This window comes from Tachysurus fulvidraco, chromosome 6 (genome assembly GCF_022655615.1).
Source record: "Tachysurus fulvidraco isolate hzauxx_2018 chromosome 6, HZAU_PFXX_2.0, whole genome shotgun sequence".
Lineage (NCBI taxonomy): Eukaryota > Metazoa > Chordata > Actinopteri > Siluriformes > Bagridae > Tachysurus > Tachysurus fulvidraco.
Genome location: NC_062523.1, coordinates 27,627,923 through 27,648,674, shown reverse-complemented (window position 1 = coordinate 27,648,674; position 20,752 = coordinate 27,627,923). Strand labels below are relative to the sequence as shown.

The 20,752-nt window shown below is 38.1% G+C and overlaps 1 protein-coding gene across 6 annotated transcripts in view; it reads right to left on the bottom strand.

Moving 5' to 3' along the window:
• Window positions 1-1,671: 1,671 nt before the first annotated feature.
• The window catches only part of hecw2a (HECT, C2 and WW domain containing E3 ubiquitin protein ligase 2a), a 35,119-nt gene continuing 16,038 nt past the window's right edge, over window positions 1,672-20,752 (bottom strand). For 4 of the 6 annotated variants that reach the window (XM_027152539.2, XM_027152534.2, XM_047815349.1 and 1 more), the window contains exons 12-30: window positions 20,477-20,627; window positions 19,655-19,761; window positions 19,250-19,374; window positions 18,091-18,276; window positions 15,678-15,818; window positions 15,480-15,582; window positions 14,215-14,311; window positions 13,983-14,066; window positions 13,687-13,775; window positions 12,682-12,802; window positions 11,719-11,832; window positions 10,762-10,914; window positions 10,542-10,640; window positions 9,342-9,471; window positions 6,442-6,588; window positions 6,202-6,316; window positions 5,960-6,045; window positions 5,737-5,849; window positions 1,672-4,953 (exon numbers count right to left, since the gene is read on the bottom strand). In XM_027152539.2, coding sequence (XP_027008340.2) covers window positions 4,842-4,953; window positions 5,737-5,849; window positions 5,960-6,045; window positions 6,202-6,316; window positions 6,442-6,588; window positions 9,342-9,471; window positions 10,542-10,640; window positions 10,762-10,914; window positions 11,719-11,832; window positions 12,682-12,802; window positions 13,687-13,775; window positions 13,983-14,066; window positions 14,215-14,311; window positions 15,480-15,582; window positions 15,678-15,818; window positions 18,091-18,276; window positions 19,250-19,374; window positions 19,655-19,761; window positions 20,477-20,627 — 2,273 coding nt within the window. In that variant the 3' untranslated portion in view covers window positions 1,672-4,841. The remainder of the gene's footprint in view (window positions 4,954-5,736; window positions 5,850-5,959; window positions 6,046-6,201; window positions 6,317-6,441; window positions 6,589-9,341; window positions 9,472-10,541; window positions 10,641-10,761; window positions 10,915-11,718; window positions 11,833-12,681; window positions 12,803-13,686; window positions 13,776-13,982; window positions 14,067-14,214; window positions 14,312-15,479; window positions 15,583-15,677; window positions 15,819-18,090; window positions 18,277-19,249; window positions 19,375-19,654; window positions 19,762-20,476; window positions 20,628-20,752) is intronic. The other 2 variants (XM_027152536.2, XM_027152538.2) reach the window with 1 other exon arrangement.

The following is a 20,752-nucleotide window of genomic DNA, read 5'->3' as shown; positions in this document are numbered from 1 at the left end:
GGTCTCCACAATTTTAGGGGCCAGACCCAAAGATCATGCATTTTTGATTGGGGTGATTAATGGCCCTCACTGCCTGAGAAAGGTTTCTACTGATGGGACTTCCAATGAGATACACTAGGTCATAGATCCTCTGAACCCATGGAGCAGATAGGTCTTGGTCTATCCTTGATGCAGTTTATGGTGTTGAGGATCAAACTCACACATGCTGGTGACGGTTTGACCTGCATCATGGTTGAAGCCAAACCACCATTAGGAAAGTGGATATCTGGTTGGGAAAAAGCACACTCTTTTTAGGGTTCAATCTGAGGCTCAAACACCACATATGAGAAGAGGGACATCTCAATGCATTGCTCTAAAATAAGCAAAATGAGCCAGTAATTGATGTAATTTAGTATTTTGCCCTGGAAACACAACAGAACAAGGGATGTATCCATGTACTTCATGAAGTTGATTTGTGACCTTGTAAGCTTGAGCGGCAACATATTAGATCTGTAAGTACTTAGAGTACAATTCATTGTATCCAGATCTAAAAGAAGGAGACAAGTTCCTTTCATCACCTCAGGGTTTAATCCCTCGTCACTGTCCAGCTCCCACAGCAGGTCCCACGAGGGACATAGTCCTCAATCATGACCCTAAAAATGGCTGGGCTTGAGTCGAACTGTTTTAAATGGGAGCCAACATTACAAATGATAAAGGAGTCCATGAAGCATGAAACAAACTGCTTACTGAAGACAGACACTCAGAGTCTTTTATAACACAGTAAAGTTATAACTCCGTATCAATTTCCCACCAAAGGGAACTGATTTTTTTTTCAGAGGATGTTTTTTTCACTGTAAACACTTTCAAATGCATTGTGTTTCCCAAAATTTCTGAAATACTTGTACCAGCCCATCTGACATTAAGAAAGACACTGAAATCACATTTTCCACTGTTCTGGTATCTTTAACCTTTAAGCTTTTCGGTATCTGCATGATTTTAGGATTGCCTGATTAGAGATTTGCATGAATGAGCAGGTATTAAAATGTCTCTCATAGCTAATGCTATTGAAACTGTTCTTGGTAATTTTTCAGTGTGTTTTATTCATGAGGGGAATTTTTTCTTTCAGTTTCTATTATCTTTTTTTTATTATCTGATTGGGATTTTCTGTTTGCATCACCTAAAGGGTTTTTTTTTTAAACAAATCTCACTACTATATAAATGAAAGTAATTGTGAAGTTTCCAAAATTGGAGAAAGTGAAGGACATAATTTACTATATTTACTATAATTTACTAATTTTCCATCTGGTAGGTAAATAGAAAAGCCATCTTCAAGGTAAATGTAAATGTAACCACAAAGGTAAAATAGGTCACAACACAATTTGCCATCACAAGACTATGATAATACAGTAATACAGAAGTTGCAGTTCCTCATTTCTTTTCACCTACAGGAAGAATTGGAAGAATTTAATCTCACTGGCTAAGTGACTATAGCTTTACTTGCTCCGATTGGATGAGTGAGAAATGAGGTTCATTCTGATAAACCGCACTTTTGATCTTGTTATGATCTTGTCATGTTATATACACCAGCCTTTTATCTACAGCCTAAAGTAGAACTAAACGGTAGCATATTGTCTTTATGGCTACAATATAGGTTATAGGTACACACAAAAAGATAGACAAAAAAAATCACCCTAGCCCACAAAACTTTGGTACATTCAGTGCAAAATATATTTTGAAACAAGACAGGCATCCATATAATACAACTATATACAAACATGGACATGAGTGTGAACAACATGCACGATCTGAGTTTCACCAAATTGTTAGCAGCTGCTATAGACATTCATGTACATTCTTTAACTTTGGTACATCAAAATCAAAGTAAAAACAGGTGAACGTGAGTTTTTATTTCTTCTTTAACCCCATCCGTTGTTAACAGCAACTTCTCATGCAAAGAAAACTAATCATGACCAGAGTCAGGTCACTACGTCCAGCATGCAATATCAAGCTATTGACACCTAAGGGTCAAACTCAGGTACTGCATTTTAAGACCCTGCATGCATTAGTTTAACCATAGATCAGTTTATACAGAGAAAAAGAGAACCGCTGCTGTGTGGAAACATAGAAGACGTAGAGACAAATCATAAATATCTTTGTGTTTGTGTAGAGATGCTGATGTGTGGATTTGGGGTTGGGGGATCGGGATACAATAGGCACAATTTCTGCAAACCAGTTCATGAGGAAAGGTACACTTAATACGCCTAGTTTTCAGCATTGAGTTTGTTGACAGCATGACCCCTGGATGACAGAATTTACACAAGCCTCTGGATGATGTCAACTGCCAACAGAAAAGGATGACTTAAATATTCTTAAAATTCTTTATATTAAAGTTTCAGGTGACATAAAGCTTTGTGTTCAAAAAGTTTCCGTTTTAAAAGAAATGCTTTAATACCATTAAATGAGCCATGTAGCCATCCATTCATTTTCTGGAGCGCTTATCCTACACATGGTCATATGAAGCCTCTCCTAGAGGACTCGGGGGACAAGGCAAGGAACACCAACCTATCCCAGGACACAATCACATGCACACACATTCATACACTAAAGAAAATCATATGTCTTTGGACTAGTGAGGAAAACGGGGAACCTGGAGGAAACCAATAAAGCAACCATGTGTGGAGAACAAGCAAAGAACAGGAGATCTGTGCCCCAATCACTAAACCCCAAATTTTATTTGTCCTAACAGCTACAAATATTGATGAATTATAAATCTTTGGCCAATAGGAAAACAAACCATGTTAGACCCTGAAAGACTAGTTAACTAGCATCTCCTAAATATTGCTAATTATCACTAAGTCATAGCCATGCAACTCTCATTATCTTCAGCTTGATATTCTTATAAGGCTTATTCCCCACTAATGTGTCAATTTTCTGTTATATTTAAATTGAATATCATAATGTAATTGATGCCTTACAAAGCCATATTCCTCTTGGAGCTGGATGTGGAAAAGGAGCCTACTTTACATCCAACACTGTGAGCTTTTTGAACCCACAATTTAATTAAAAAAATGTGACATCATCCAAAGGCCCCATTAAGCACTGCTGCTTTCGTCTCTAAACCACAAACCACAGACGAACAAGTTAAAACTGCAATGCTGACATTAATTTCATGGTGGACATGATGTTGAACGTGGCTCAGGAGACACACTGACATGCGGGTTCAGCATTACGATAAGAAAGATACTGGAAAATATTAGCCTGTGTGTATGTATTAAGTACAGCATGGGATCTGTGCCACATTTAAATCCAATCAATACAGAAAGGCAAAAAGGCAAAAGGAAAAGCATATCATCTGTATAACTGAGAAACAAAGAGCAGGGATTTACTATTTAACAAGAAATCCTGAATTTGACATCTGACAACTAAATTATTAATATTAGTATTATATGCTGTTTGAGTGCCCTAACTTCAAGTCTATCAAAGAGACAGTGATGCAGCGGTACGTTGATCCCTTCAGCCTGTCCAGCACTCCCATCAGTGAGGTCAGATTGCCGCTAAAATCTCATAGAAATAATATAAATACAGCACCAACCAAAAAAATAGCACCAGATTTGTCAATTATCAAATATGTCAATATAAAGATAATTAATGTCTTTCAGCATGGAGGTTTCCTTTAAGTACACTCTATGGCCAAATATATGTTAACAACTCAACATTCAATTAGCAGTGAAAGAGACTTGCACCAGGGGCAGAGGTTTGCTGTTTGTCATGCAAACCTTGAATGTTAGAGATGAACTCAGAATAAACGTGTTGAAGTTTTGATGTAAAACTATGTAACCTCATCCACGCCCCCAGAACCGTGAGACTGCACCGTGATTCCCTTTCATTACAGCTTCATTGTGTTGCAATGTAGTGCTGCTGGAGTGCAACGTGATCACGATAAATCTGTAATAACATGCAAACGGGTGCTTGACGTTTGGTTATGGTTCATTTGAGGCAGCAGACAGTCAAAAGCAATAAAGACAAAGGGATCACGTTTCGAGGTGGGTGGCATTCCGTTCTGACACGATTTGTTCTGTGGAAGTAAACCTTCGCTCGTTGTTTTCCGTTACACAGATCACGCTGTGCAAACGCAGCGGATAATTACAGCTTCTCTAGCCATTTTAGCATATTCTACAGAGGTATTCATTAGAAGCAAAATGTGTCTAGAATAATTCTAATTAAATGTGGCACAGATTCATCCCCACTAATACACAACAGAAAAACACAATATCCACAAAAGTGGGTTAAATTCCTCATCTGTTTTACACCCAAGATTCATCTTTAAATAAAGGCGTCGCTCTGTTTCGATGAGGAACAAGCTCTACAGTTACAGCAGCGCTGAGCGACTTGCTGTAACACAAATCATCTACCCGATCGGTGTAATGTGAGAAATGTGAGTACGCTGTATTCATCTGTTTATTTTGTATACTGTGGATTTGTCTTCTCTCCGGTGAAAGTGGGTGAAAATACTGTATAATGTTTACAGAGGAGTTTAGTGTAACCGCTATTTACTGTGTTAGTAGGCTTTGTGCATAAGAAGGAATTTCTGTATTAACTAGAAATACTAGTGTTTATGTTCCTGCTCAATATCTAATGCATTCACCATATGTTTGTGTGTTTGAAGACCCAGAAGTAAAAGGTCCCAGAAAGAGCCGTCATGCATTAGTCACATAATCCTGGTTTCATAGCAGAGGGGGGTGGGGTGGGGTGGGGTATTATTAAGACTGGAGATAAGGATAGGGATATAGAATAAAAGGCAAAAAAGGTTTCAGATTTTAAAAAACACAACACAATCAGTGAGAAGAGACTGTGTAAGATCCTCACTCCAGACCAAATGTGCTTGTTTCTTCCACTGCAGTGAGCACCTTCTCATAAAGCATGGAGAAGGAGTGGTATGGGGGAAGATCCAAGCGGTTAAAGCAGGTGTGAGCCCTGTGGATGGACACACACGCACACACACACACACACACACACACACACACACACACACACACACACACACACACACACACACACACACACATACACACGTGAATTTGTTATTCTACATTACAAGAACTTGCTTTCAATGTCACATACATTACAAAAAACCATAAATTCAGAAATGCTGACCAAATAATTATCCAATTATTATTACAGCTAGGGATGAATCTATACAATTTTATCAGATAAAGTATGAGGATTTTGGTGCTCATCAATACTAGAAGTGTTACGATACACAATTTACCACGATTCGATTCGATTCAACAGAATCATGACTGAAAAGACTCTTTTTTAATTTTTGCATAATAAACAACACAATGTGTATCCATGGGTTAGATCCATTTAAAATGGCTATGAACAGAGGTTTAATGTTATAAAGTAAATGTCACGCAGGTTCACCATGGTGGCTTTAAAAATGTAAAGGTTTATAATCTGCTTTGCATAGATTATTAATTGTGGGATTTGTCCAGATGTCATTTAGTGTCATTTGTTCATTTGGATGACAAAGTTTACTACACTTATGGTATTAGATGTTAGTATTTTTCAGGGTAAAATAAGCTTAGTTTCAGACCAATACCTGAGACCAACTCCCATTGCTATTTCAGCGTAAAATAATCACATCATGCCATATTCCAAACGTACTTTTTTATTACAGATGGGATTTTAGCAGGAACTGACCAGTGAAATAAGCTTAAAAAGTAATAACACTAATCCCCAGACTGCTAGCCATACCTTGGAAGGGAAGTAACTTTGCCCCATTTCTCGACGCAGAAGCGTCGTGGTCCGTTGCTCCCTCGGAGAGATGCGAAGCCTTCATAAGGAACACTCGAAGTGCCTGTGACAAACTGCACAAAAAAAAAATCCAGGAAATTTTGCGATGACAAAGTAACATTACTGAAAATGAAAAACATGTATGGTCCAATTTAGCAAGGTCAGCCCATCTAGTTTGGTGTACCTGAAGAAGTCTCAGTCTCTGCTCATTGTTGAAACGCTCCACCGCTGCCCAAAACCATCGGATCACGATGTGACCATCGTGATAACCTTCAGTAAAAGATCCAGGGATCAACTGATTCATTCACATGTCCTTTCTTAGATTATTACAAAGAGGTAAATTCCATAAAAATGTAATACTTGATCATTATCTTCTACTTCTGTTCTATTTACACATTTCTCATGCTGAATTAAAATAAATCCTACCTCCTCGATACTCAGTGTTGCTTCTCCAGTCAGCCAGGTCGATTTCTGCAGTTCCAGCAATGACCAGCTCCAGTTCGCGGGCATCAAATACAGACACCAGCCTCACATCAACAACCTGCACCACAGAGAATTAGCCATCTTAATCATGACATTTTACTTTCACTAATGCTTTCTTATAGACCACTTCACAGATGATGACATTTTTTAAATATTTCGTACAAAGTGACTCATTTGTTCTACCTCATAGAAGCCTCGCACCAGGCTTTCTGTCTGCTGAGCCACACCTCTCTCGATGCGCCACTTCACCATGCGCTCGATGTACTCCTTCTTATTTTTCTCACACACTGGGACACCAGCTCCTCCAGGCTTCAGCTCCCGCTCTGTAATCTGTAGTGGAGCAACATAAAACCCTTCCACATTTCTTCTATTCAATATGAACAGCTTCTGGATAATATAATAAAACATGCTACATAACACACTGGCATAAATTGGAGGCACGTCCCTTAGAGGGATTTTGACCCAGGCTTGATTTGATAAGTTGAATCCAAAATGTACAAAATCAAGTTTAGTAAGGGGCAGTGGTAGCTCAAGATTGTTGATCGGAGGATTGGGGTTCAAGCCTCAGCATTACCAAGCTGCCACTGTTGGGCAAGGCCCTTAACCCTCTTTGCTCCAGGGACACTGTATCATGGCTGACCCTGTTTTTTGACCCCAACCTCCAAAGTTGGAGTATAAAAAGTAAGAATTTGTATTTTTTATCACATACACAATCATGCACAGTACGACGCAGTGAAATGATTTTCACATCTGTCCATGTATAAAATACATAGAGATAAAGTCATTATTCTAAAAAGGTATTCAAATGGAATTGAAAAATAAAATAAATAAGATATAATACAGAAAGAGAAGGAAAGGAATTACAATCTGCTGTATAAGGTAAAATAGACAAAATATGGGGAAAAATATGTCACGTGAATATAATTACTGATATGTTGATATGAATACAATGAGTTTGAATGAATGAAACTGAAATACAAATATAATACATTAGTTCTCTTAAATACTGAAGAGAAAAAACAGCTGGCATATTGTTTTAAAAAATGAAAAATGTTCATGGTAAGAGATGATTTAATTAAACTTAAATATAACTGATGATATAGATGGGACCTGAAATTCATGAGCGTCAACTGAATTATTATATATTACATTTATGGCATTTGGCAGACACCCTTATACAGAGCAACTTACAATTTTTGTTTTATTTTTATACAACTGAGCAATCGAGGGATAGAGACCTTGCTCCGGAGCCCTGCAATGGCAGTTTGGTGGACTGTCCAATACTGTAACCATAAGCTATCACATTTACCAGTTGGTTCACAACTTTATACACTTCATGTTACCAAACCAATTCTTCATCTTTGTTCACCTCAATAGAGTCAGATGTATTTCAGCTTGAATTCACTATAACAATTTCATACGGCCAAATATTTATGTCACATGTCTCTTTAAATGATCTGGGAGATGATTTTTAGCAGCTTCTGAGTGGCCAACTGTTATACACTTAAATTAGGTGCGGACAAGTGGCTGTGTCTTAGAGCAAAGCCTTTTTTTGCCCTCGATTCCATATAAAATCCAAGCAACTTATCCAAGACCTCAGAAAAAAAATTGTGAACCCCCAATTCATCTGAACCCCAAACAGACACAAAGGCTGTTGTGCAAAAAAGAAGCCTCTATACACAGAACAGGAAAAATAAAGCCAGACTGAAGTGTGCAGACCTTTTAGATGATCAGTTTAAACAAAAATGATCTGATCTCTGATCAGTTTAAACAAAAATTTCAACAGTTTGGCCATAATGATCAGCGCTACTGTGTATATGGAGGAAAAACGAAGAGCCTGTAATAGAGCTTGGGAACTGAACACAAGTTAAGCTTTAGTAAATAACAATTAACAACCAGAAGGCAGGAAAAAGAACCAAGAGCTAACAAAACAATTCAGAATCGAGGATATTACAGGGATACTGATTTCTCGGTCTGTAGGGGAAAAGCAAGTAAGTACACCACAAACACAGGAAATTAGCAAGATTAAAAGAAACTGACAAAAAAACAACTGTGAAGCATGATGGTGGTAGCATCGTGTTGTAGGGGTGTTCTGCTGGACAAAGGACTTGTACACTTCAGAAAATGTCTGGCTTTAGAGAACTGACTTTATAGAGGGAATGTATAGTAACAGAAAATGTGTGAAGCTGTGAAAGACAGTAAAGAAAGTAAACTTTTGGCCTCAACTTCAATCAATAACTAGATTTGTAAAGTTCGTCGAGACAAACTTTGATGTTGGCTTTGACGATGCAAGTATTCGCAAAGGGCGGTGCTTTTTGGATGCGAGTGGACATAAGAGTCAGTGTTACTTTTGGAAGCAAATAGACAGAAAGCTACGGTGCCAAAACATTTGGAGGTAAGTGGAGACGAGCATGTGACATCATCCGAATACTCTTGAGGGAGATCCCCACATTGGGCTGAGTGTTTTGATATGTCACATATCCATGTTGTGCAAATTTTTTATTTTCACGTGACATCACGATACGTCATCAGAATACATGTGAGGAAGTTCCCCTCATTGTTCTGAGTGTTTTGATATGTCACATGTCCATGTTGTAAAAAGTTTTTTGATTTTGCATATGTTGGGGGCGGGGCTGCGGCACAACCGAAAGGCCAGTCGGAAAACCAATTTAAAACTTTGTTCAGAGTATCACCTTAAAGGAGCTGGCCGAGTTTGGTGTATTTAGTTTGAAAGCTTGCCGAGTTATAAACCTCCAAAGTTTATAATGGTCTATGGGAAAAAAGGCCACTTTGAGACCTGGTATCGGAAGTACCGGAACTCGGATTGCTTAGAAAAGTAATATTTTTTAAATGTAAATTACTATTTATACATTTTTGTCTAAGCTTAAATAGGAAAACAGAATGTTGGCTTCTACAAAGCCAATATACATCTTAAAATATTACTATAAAGCACAGTTCTAAAACTTTGCAAGAGAGATGTTCTGATGTTTGTTTTATTTACTTGAATCTTGACAGATTATTTTATGTTGGCTAACCTAGTGGTTGGATGTGTGATATGTAAGAGACATGAGCACACAGCTGACCTGACCAAACACCTCCTCATTGACGGTGAATGTGAGATCTAGCATGTTCTCAATGTCGTTGTCCTTCATCCACTGCAGGCTCTGATGAAACTCCTCATCCAGAAACTCCAAGTCACTCAAATCACATGGACTACAAAATAAAAGACAACTACATTTACATACATTTTGAGGATAAAGTGGATTTATGAGTTAAATTCCCTCTGGTAGAAGCACAATCTCAACAAATTAAGTCTCAGAAAAGTTCTCAGTTTCCTGAATTAATCATTGTGAAGAACAATTAGCACCTGACTGGTCAAAAAGTGTTGATTAATTTTCCAAAAATAAAATATATATATAATTTTTTATAAATATTAATGATAAATAATAACTAATAATTAAACATTATAATTGATATTTTGATATTTTCAGCATTTAAGGAAGTCTCTAGTGTCTGCACTTTGTTACAGTTCTGCATAAAGCTCTAACTGTTATCAATGCCTTTTTTTGCCACTGTTTTTTTTGTTTCGTTGGCAATCTGTATTTTTCTCTCTCTTTTAAAAAAAAATAAAAAATCTTCGGTTTCAGAGATGGGCTGTGAACTGTACAGTAAACTGAACTGAGTTTCATTAACATGATTAGATTTCATGCATCTAACATGATTTGAGTGTGTATTTTATAGCCCTGAATAAAATCATACACAGAGCACACAGTCAAACCCACAACACTGGTGTATTGTATCAGACCCACTATAGTACCACCACATTATTCTAACACTGCAGGCTGTAATCAGCTAAATGTAACACTATAGTTAATCTTTAGATCACATCAGCACCAACATACTAGTGAGATTTTACTGGAAGTGGTTTAGGTTAATATTAAGGGAACTGGTCATGCTCAAGCTATTTAATGGTTCAATCTTGTCATTTGTACCGTAATGAGTTCATTTTATACTTTTTCTTAAATCTCACTGAAAATACTCTTTTTTTCCCAGAAAAACAGAGAGACGGAAACAAAAGAAAGTCTGACAAGTCTTCCTTGAGCAATTACAACAACAACAAAGAGATTCTTCTGTAATCGCCTGAAATCAAAACGCTTCAAGTACAAGCAAGAGAGTTACTTTAGAACCAGGAGGAAGACAAACCTTTAGCTAAATCACATTCACAAAGTACAGCTGAAAGAGTATGATTTCAGTGAAGAAAGTATCTCAGTAGTCAGACTCACATACGCAGCAGGCCTTTGTAGAACGGCCGAGTGAAGAAGGCATCCAGGAGGTACTGGTGAATCAGAGCGAGGCCCAAAATTCTCCCACTGAACCGGAACCTGAGTAACAAGGGCATCTTTGGTACATTTCCTTGCAACATTACATATTCATTGCACAGCATTATCCTTCCTACTGACTTCAACAACATGCTAATTGCTGTGGTGTTTCCTGCCGACTCACCACTCGTGGTGGTTGTCCACGAAGGCCGACATTGGGCTGATCTGCACAGTGTAAGTGTCGTTGGCCGAGTATTCGAATAGTCCATAATACGGGTTAAAGAGCTCACGGGACACCAAGAAGAAGAACTCTCTGGACGGTCCACTGTAGTCCAACCTGATTGACAAAGAAAGACTCCGTAATCTCTGGGAACTTTATCGTTGGCATTAGCTGTCTGTACAGGGGAAAATACTGCAGTCAGGTTATAAACTCAGAGGTGTGATGTGCGAGGATTACAGTATACTGTGAAATAGTCTTAAATATAGTATAACAGTATACCGTGATATCTTAAAAACTCTTAGGGGAATATAAATAAAGCCTGACTTTTTACAATTGTAAATAGTTTATTAAATAAATAAAAAACCCAATGAACTGTCACTGTATTACGTAAAGAAGAACACTCTTTATGTGCTATAGAAAATAATCCATGAAGAGGTGCGGTGACCGGAGTTATGGTCTGACCTATGATTTGCGGACAGCACTATAAAAAAAAGGAAATTATTCAAAATCAGAGTAAAGAATTAAATATTGACCGTTTGAATGGTGAATGCACAGTACACAGGTCAGATGGGGTCGTAGAAATCCTGATTCTGAATTGTACTCTAAATATATCATCTTCTTTATCTTTTATTATTATAACCCAATAACCAGACACCCGAGTAATCTTTTCTGACTTTCTGTTATTAAGCCATTAAAAGACAATAAGACCTTTATTAGTTTCTTGCAATAGTATCTTGAATGACATCACAGCTATTACAGTATACGCACATTGCTGTAAAATTATCTAACCAACCCAATCTGTGCAAAAGTGTATTATTTATTTTATTTTTAAACGTGACACTCTGCACGATATCTGAGATGAGTCAGATGTCAATAATCTACACCTGAACCTGCAGTTAAAGACTCGAGTAGTTTCCTCACCCCTCCTCCCCTACGAAGCTGACGTACAGTTTGCTTCTCTGCAGATCCTTACGTGAGTAGCACATGATCTGGTTAAAGGCATCTTCCAGTAGGTGATCTCTGCGGATGATCAGTCTGGGAATGGGACAATAAAAGCAGCAGGATATAATTAATGGCTAATGTTTCATTAAGAGGACCTACTGTATTCAATGGACGTAATACTTATTTAATACATGGGACATATCCAGTACAATTGCATCCAGCTGTAATAATCAAACCTTAATAAAAGGGTAAAAAATAGAATGGTTCTCGTGTTATACTGGACACAGGAAATATATACACACACACACACACACACACACACACACACACACACACACACACACACCGATGAGCCGTTACATTATGAGCAATGAGCGCACCTGGGAAATGAACAGTGCAGTAGGTGCAGTTCATGGTGCTGTATACTGTATATACAACCCAATGACCGGATTTCGGTCAGTAGAATGTTCGGTGTCAGAATGGGAAAAGCTGGTAATTGATCAGAGTCTGATGAAGGACAAATTGTGATGGCACGGCACATTGGATCTCAGAAACAGCATGTCTTGTGGGATGTTCACGTGCCTCTGTAGTGAGTACATGTCAAAATTGGTGCACCATTATCAACAGGATAATGCACCATGCCACATTGGAAAAATCATAAAGGAGTAGTTCGAGGAACATGATGGGGAATTTCTGTTATTGCCTTGGCTTCCAAAATAACACAATTGAATATTTGTGGTTCCACTTGGAACAACAGGTTTGAGCTTTATCACCACTGCCCAGTAATGCACAGGAACTGGAGGACTTTCTGTTGACATTATGGTACCAGATACCCCATGAGACCTATTGCCAGTTGAATCAATGCCTCGCTGTTTTGCAAGGTTATAATGTAATTGCTCATATATATAAAATATATAAAAATCAGGATAAAATCGCACTTACTTCACTTTTCCCGGGCCCTGCCCATAACCCTTTGTCTCCAGTTTGCGATAAAAGTTTCTGAGTTTAGCCTCAAAGTCTCGTTTATAAGGTGCAGGTGCGCGAGCATTTGCACGAGGAGTTCCTTCATGCGAGTGTGCGAGAGAAAGAGGTAAAAATACAGATATAAAAGAAAGAAAATATCAGACCTTCAAAATGTCAAAGTCAACATACATTACAAACAATACATGATGGTATACACTCACTGTCTATTTTATTAGGAATAGCTGTTATAAATATTTATATTGTAGTTATCTTGTCATTCATTCATGTGGCAGCCAAACAATTAGGTACAGATCAAGAGCTTAAGTTTATTTTCAAATTTAACATCAAAATGAAGAAAAAGCCTGATCTCTTTGACATTGGTCGTGGCTTGGATATCGTGGCTTGGCAGCAGAGGGGAGAACAGAAATCTTATCTGACAGGAGAGGAAGCTGATGTGCTCTTCTGCTCTTGTAGCTCATCCACCTTAAGGTTTGATGTGTGTTCTGATATGATTTTCTGCTCACTATGGTGGTATAGAGTTATTATTAAACTAACTACAGACTCCCTGTCTTCTTATCAACAGTCTCTGTCTGATCACAGGATGTGTTTTGTTTTTTTCATCATTCTGTGCAGGAAATCAGCTTCTTAAATACTCAAACCAGCTCATCTGATATTAACAACCATGCCACAGTTCTAATGTTTGCAGTGAACATTATCTGAACCACTTGATTAGATGACTGCATAAAGAAGCAGGTGTACACGTGTTCCTAAAAAATGGACAGTGAGTGTAAATTACACTAAAAATGAAAAACATAAATAAAAAGGAAAAACGAAAGTACAAAAGAAACAAAGTAGAAAACCGTACACGTTTTATTTTAAAGATTAACACAGTAAATGATAAAGTAAAAGAACAGACTTAGCTTAAGACACTGAGATAAAGGAAAGTGGACGTATGGAGTGAGAGCAAGTCATGTGACCTCTCACCAGGGGAGCTTTGTGGGGAGGCAATGCAGTAACTGGGTTGCAGTAAGGCATGGGGAGGCACATATGACATCACTTCCTCTTCAAAAAGACTGCAAGGAGAAACGTAACATACAAACGTCATACGCACTGCGGTCTAAAATACAAACATATGCACAATATCGAGTCTTTTCTTGGTTATGGGAACACGCAAACTCACACACCTGCAGTGCAACCCAAGAACACTCTCTCTCTCTGTCTGTGTCTCTGTCTCTCTCTCTCACACAGACACACACTCACACACACACAAACACACTGACCTGAGCAGCATCACCAAATCTGCGTCACTCGAGAGCCGAGCCAATCCAGCCGCACCTTCATTCCGAATAAACTGAACTTTCTCCCTGCAAACACATACACAATCTTTTATGGCCAATCTGCATTGTGCTTTTTAATCTGTTCCTTTCACAGATATTTTACAGATATAACAAAAATAATTCCTTCTTGTTTGCATCACTGTTGAAATGAAGTGTGAGTGACAGAGGAACGTACTTGAGGGAATGGTTTCTCACAAGCTCCGGTTGCCTCTCCTGTAGGATCTCTAAGATGTTTGGTTGTCGAAGGAAAGCCACAATTTTCTCATTGTAAGCTGCAGAAAAACGGAACCGTGATTGTGGAAGTCAATATAAGAAACGTTATTTAAGACCTGTCACTCATCGCATGTTGCTCAGAGATTAATAATGTCTTAGTGTCAGCAGAAGAAGATACATTTACAGCACAGTGAAATTAATTTCCTCGCATATCAAAGATTGTTAAGTTGAGGGTCAAAGCACACGGTCAGTCATGAGACTTTTTCTTCAAGGAGCCTATACTGACAGGTTGGCAGCGCTGGGGCTTGAATTCCACCTTAAACCACTGATCACCAACCCAGAGCCTTAACTGTCTGAGCTACCAACTGCCCAGTACTTCTAAATCACAATCAATGTTAACCTACCTATAATGTTTTGCCCACTCTGCTCTCTCTCTACTGTGAAATCTAATAACAGGAACCTTTCATTTGTTTTAGAATGGACTGACAGATCATTGTTTAGCAGCCACAAGACCCATAATGCTGGTTTAACCGAAGTAAAACATTGTGATTATTTTTTGAGAATCTTTTTAATAACAGCTTATATTTACTGTACATTCCTATAATAAGAATTATGTGAAGTATTACTGTATATTATCTGAAATAGCCTTTTGAATAGTAAAAATGAATAGTACAGGTCTTATAACTTAAATCAATATATTAATTATGGTGGATACACCAATCATTTTTCTTCCATCTTTAGTACCAGCAGGTATTAGTGGGTAAGACACCAGACCAGCATTAATTAAGATTGAGTCATATTGGTCGAGTCTTAATGGTGTTGAGGCCAAGATAAGATCAAGTCAAGATTAAGACTGAAATTCTTTTTGAGGCCAAGATGTACATTCATTAGTTTTTTGTGTATTGTTCCAATTAGTCGATGTTTTCTAGAACACAGCTCTGGGTGTAGACCAACACCTTATTTTGATACAAGACTGAGACAATTGTAACAAGTTAAGAACAAGAAAAATTGTCTGAGACAAATCCAATTGAATATTTACATTTACAGCATTTGGCAGACGCCCTTATCCAGAGCAACGTACAAAAGTTCTCACAGCACCAACGTAACCCACAATGGATATACACTTTCAAATGGGACCATAATAAAAGGGTATTACTCAGCATGCCAAATATTTCCCCAAGACAAGTGTATGTAGTTCTATGACTGATGTTCTGCACTCCCACTTACCCATAGGTACCAGGTCTTGATAATGGTTCCGACTGGACCCAGCAAACGTGCTTGAGGGTCGAGGTTGCATGGGTGGGCTCGGGGAGCGAGAGTCATCCGCCATCTGAAGTACAACAAACAAGTATGTACACTGTCCATCAGAGAATAAGAAATATGTAAAAAAACAAACAAACCTGGCAGTAAACTTAGAGGCAGTACCTGTACCTCGCCAGCACTGTGGCTCCTTTGGCGGCTCAGACGCTGTCGATGGGCCAAGAGGCCGCTGGAGCGTGAGCTCTGTAGGGGTAGCCGCGGGTCGATGAATGTTGTGGCACGGCAGTTGTGATCCACAAAGAAGAGCTAGTGTAAAAAATAGCAACCACTTCATGCCTTTAAGTGATCGGCATTATTAACAACATGCCACCAAGGTTAATAACCCCACTGAGTAAGGAATAAAACATTCCAATGTGCAGTGATATCATGTTATCTTAACACAGTGGTGATAAGCACCTAGACAGCTTTACTCTTCCTCTAAGAGCTCACTTTTATTTAAAGAGTAAAATGCAAGATGATTTTTTCACAGCATTCGGGTCCATAACACAGATTTTGCCTCTGCACACGACCACAATTTAATGACGGAATCAAGATGTGATTAAAGCTTTACTGCAGTCGCCTACAGTTGTTGCTTGTTTGTGGGTTTTTCAGCCTTCAGTTTTATCTTCAGTGATTGAAGTGAGCTCAGGTTGAGGTTGGGTTTCATTTCTGTGCCTGAAGAAGCTGTTCATGGTATGTTTTGAGTCATTGATCCATCTATACTGCAAATCGCTCCTATCATTTTCACAGGATTTGACCAAATCTAAGCAGAAAGTATACTATACTTACTTCACCCTTTATCTTATAATTAAGTTCATCAATACACACCAGTGACCCAGTTCTACTAGCAGCCATACACAACCATGCCATGCCAAGCAACACTGCCTCTACCATGTCTGACAGATGTGTGACATGCTTTCCTTCTCCATACTCTACTCTTCCTTTCATTCAGCTTCAAGTTCATCTTGGTTTCATTTGTCTAAAAAAAAATCTTGTTCCAGCTAAGCAGCTTTTTTTTTTTTTTTTTTTACATGTTTTCTAGAAAACGTCTATTCTAATCTTTCTGTTCTTGGGTGTGACAAGTGGTCTGCATCTAGAGGTAAACCCTCTGTCTTCATTCATCCGTCTCTTGATTATAGACCACGGACCATGATACATCTACTTCCTTGAGAGTGTTACTGACTTAGTGTAGTCAGACATTGTGTAGACATTCTCTTCACCAAGCAAATAATTCAGATTGTCCGGTTTAGTTGTTGGTCTTTCAGGCCTTTTGTGTTGCTGAGATCGGCAGAGTATTAAGAATATACCAAATCGCTGATAGAGCACTGATTATTCACCATGAACAGTTACAGTACAATATGCAAATTCAACACTGAGAATCAACTCCAGATGTTGTTTCTCCTTCACTGAACATTGTTAAACCACATTAAAAGTCTTGACAAGGATCTTTAAAAACCTAAAAAAACTTTAATAACCTGTCAGAAATAAATATATAATACAATACACTATAGTTATTATTCCTACCAGTACAACCATTCTCTATAAATCGGTTAGAATTCTCTTATAATACACATTATGCTAATTTACCCACATTTTCTGCTCCCTATCACATAATTTGCAGTTATGCTGAGCTTCAGCATAGTTTATGTTCATGCTGCTTGTCTTTATTATCTATAGTCAGTGTGTACTGTATCATGACCTGTACACTGGCCGGTGATTATACTGTATTTCGAAGCCAAAGCACTCTTAGTTTTACATTTAGTCTACAATTATTTTACACAATTTGCATATATTTTGTCCAGTGTGATATTTAGTCCAGCTCCTGATTTATAAATAGATGTCTAGATGTCTCGTCACACCAAATCAGTCACTATTTGTTTTAATTTAATTTATAGAAATGTAAATTTGAGAGTTCTTAGGAAACCACTGAACCTCTAAGATGTTTGGAATTATGATTTATAATTTGATTAGTTATGAGCTAATCCCACAAGTTGGTGAAGTGATTCCTATAAGACACCATAATGTAAATCCAAAACTATGCTTCCCATGTAAACATTTGCCACTTGCTTGAATTTGGTTTTGTTCTAGTCCTGTCTCTACCTCGGTCCTGACATTGGTTTGTTGTCTGTGTTCAGTTCTGATTAATTTGTCCATTTCTGTCCACATCAATGTCGCCACACTTGTCCTTCTTTTTAACACTTGCTCCGGTTGTTTTCCGATTTTATGATTATGGATTATGATTATGTTAGGTTTTTATGCCTTTGTTTTGGCCCTTGCTAGGGACCTAGATTATGGCTTATACTGTAAATGTCTGTTAGGAGTTTGATGATAGCTAACTGACTCCATTTCTGTTTAACACTGAATCAGTTTTCACACTGACATCTCAGAATGCAGCTGCAGAGAGATAACCATATGTGACCCATGTCGTTGCATGTGTGTTGACATAAATGTTAATAATGTGCATCACATTACTAATAAGTAAGAGAATCATACACACACACACACACACACACACACACAAACACACACATACACACACCTTGCCAGTGTGGTCGTGTTTCATCTCCCAGCCACGTGGCAGCTCAAGCTGCTTATTGGAGAACAAGTTAAGGAAGGTGACCAAGTCTCGGTTGTGCTGGTAGCGTTCGAAGTGCTGCACATCCCGCCGAACTCTACTGATCATGTGCTTCAGACACGTGTTGCTTGTAAACATGCGATAGGCACCCTGAAAAACAAAGGAAAATTGGTATTAGGGACATGGTAGCCTAGAGTTTAAGGTGTTAAGGTTAGACTATCAATTGAAAGGTCATGAGTTCGAATCCCAGATCCAACAAGTTGCCTCTACTAGGCCCCTGAGCAAGTCCCTTAATCCTCAATTGCTCAGTTATATAAAAATGTAAGTCACTCTTGATTAGAGCGTCTGCCAAATGCCATAAATATAAAGTAAAAGTAGACCTGCTGGAGACTTTTAATGATTCTAAATGATCAATACCGAGTAGCAGGCAGTGCCTCTAGTATCCTGAGACAGGCTTCGAAGTTTTTTATAATAAATAAATAAATAAATAGTGCTAGTTATGAATATAATTATTCAGGAAATCCTGGGAAATTTTGTAAATGATGTAAAATACTCTAAAATGTTCAAATATAAAGTATTAATTATTAAATATTTGATTAAATATTTTTTCATTCATTCAACCTTAGAAAAATGCTTTATCACGGTCCATCATGATAAAAACTGGGCGTCGACCCTGGAAACCAGAAAACCCTGATGAAGCCGACCGAGCCAGACACGGGGAGAACATTTTCAGAATCAAAGAATCCGACCCTGCTGCCCCAGGGGCCAAACACACACAAAACAGAGAGGTACAGACTAGAGGACACCTGGAGCTTCTCACCGAACCACCTACATCATGAGTAATAATAAAAAAAAAATCATACTTTTAAAACTGTGCTTCTTTCCATTTCTCTCTACATTCATTTAAAATGACAGTCCATCTGACAAATATGTAAATGAAGTCTGACAAAGAAATGAACCGCCTCTGCCAGTGCCATCTGCATTCCACTTAGCCCGCTGATTTGTTCTGAAAACTGCATTACTTTATCAGCACTTTGTCTTTTTATTAGAACAATATGTTCCCAGAATCTGACTGTAAGGGTGTGTATGTGTGTGTGTGTGTGTGTGTGTGTGTGGCACTCACAGGGTTGGAATGCAGCACAGTAAAGAAATCAGGACTGGAGAGAAACTTGGCTCCAGGAGACTGAAGCAGCAGGGAGAGACGGGAGTGAGAGCTGGTCTGAGCCAAAGATCCGTCTCTTCGGTAGTCTGGCAAGAACACATACACGCAGACCAATTAGTTTCTGGTGCTGGCAGGACGTCTTGGGCTCAATTCACAATGCCAGGTCTTAAAAGTCTAGTGATGTATCTTTGGAACTTTAGAATAAAACTCAGTAGAACATCATTTAAACACCGTGCTACCATCTAACATCCTGAATGATTCTCTACAATATCTTTTTCTCTTCACACAAAAATTCATGGACAATATATAAATATAAAATAAAAAGCTCACAAACCCGGACTGGTGTTTACGTCATCCATAACTCACCGGACACGGAATGAGAAAGCATTTCCAGATCATCGGCAGGAGGAAAGTCTACAGTTTGTTCCTCTGAACTCCTCTCACTTGTCATTGTTCTGCGGATGCTCTGGTACCTGATGGAAGTCCAGACGCAACCTTATGTTTAGAAATAATATTCCAAACGTTTAAAACATTTCAGCGTTGTGAAACTCTGGTTTATTTTATAAACATCAATAAGACACTTTCAATAACACAAGGTTATTCTTAGGCATGATACAAAATCGGAAAAAAATGCTAAAATTCAATATATCATTTTATTTATAAATGTTAATAATAATGTTCATGATAAAGAATTCTTCTGCAACACAATGTTGTCTGTTAACATTATGCTTTGGTTGCTAAGCAACATAACTGGCATTTTTCTGGACTGTAGTGTGATGCTTTTTATTGATAGATACAAACACATTCAAATATATCTAATATTAATCTTGGATTTTGTATTCTATTAATCTATATATAATTCTTTATAATAACCTTTTGTTCTATGTTTATGTTTTGCTGCTTTGAGACAATGTCAATTGTAAAAAGCGCTATACAAATAACTGAATTGAATTGAATTATTTTCTTTTTATCAGCTAAACAAGATTTTTAATCCTTTTAAATATGTGATATTTAATTTTAAATCAGGTCCAAATTCTTTTAGCGTTCACTTTTCTGGAGCCTCTGTTTATTCAAACCACGTCAACTGATCAGTTCATTTAAACTCGCATCCTACAAATCTGAGCAAAAACTTTTCTTTTATCTTTAGCAGATATGAGTAATGTGTTCAGTGGTGATGATGGAGTCGACCTGCGATTGAGCTGCTCCATCTGCTGGATGGAGCTGGAGCGGGTTAAGCCCTGAGGAGCAGGAGGGCCTGTGGGTCTCTGCCATGTAGTGGTCCGGTTCACATGATCCACGAAGAAGATACGGCCGTGACTGTCTATCCGAGCCTCCCAGTCTGTGGGATGTGGGTAGACAGGGTTACAAAGAGTATTTATACTGAAGTGTTAATGTCTTTGTAGTAACAATATCAGTATTCACAAGTACATGGAAAAAATGATAATAATATTGAAAACTTACGCA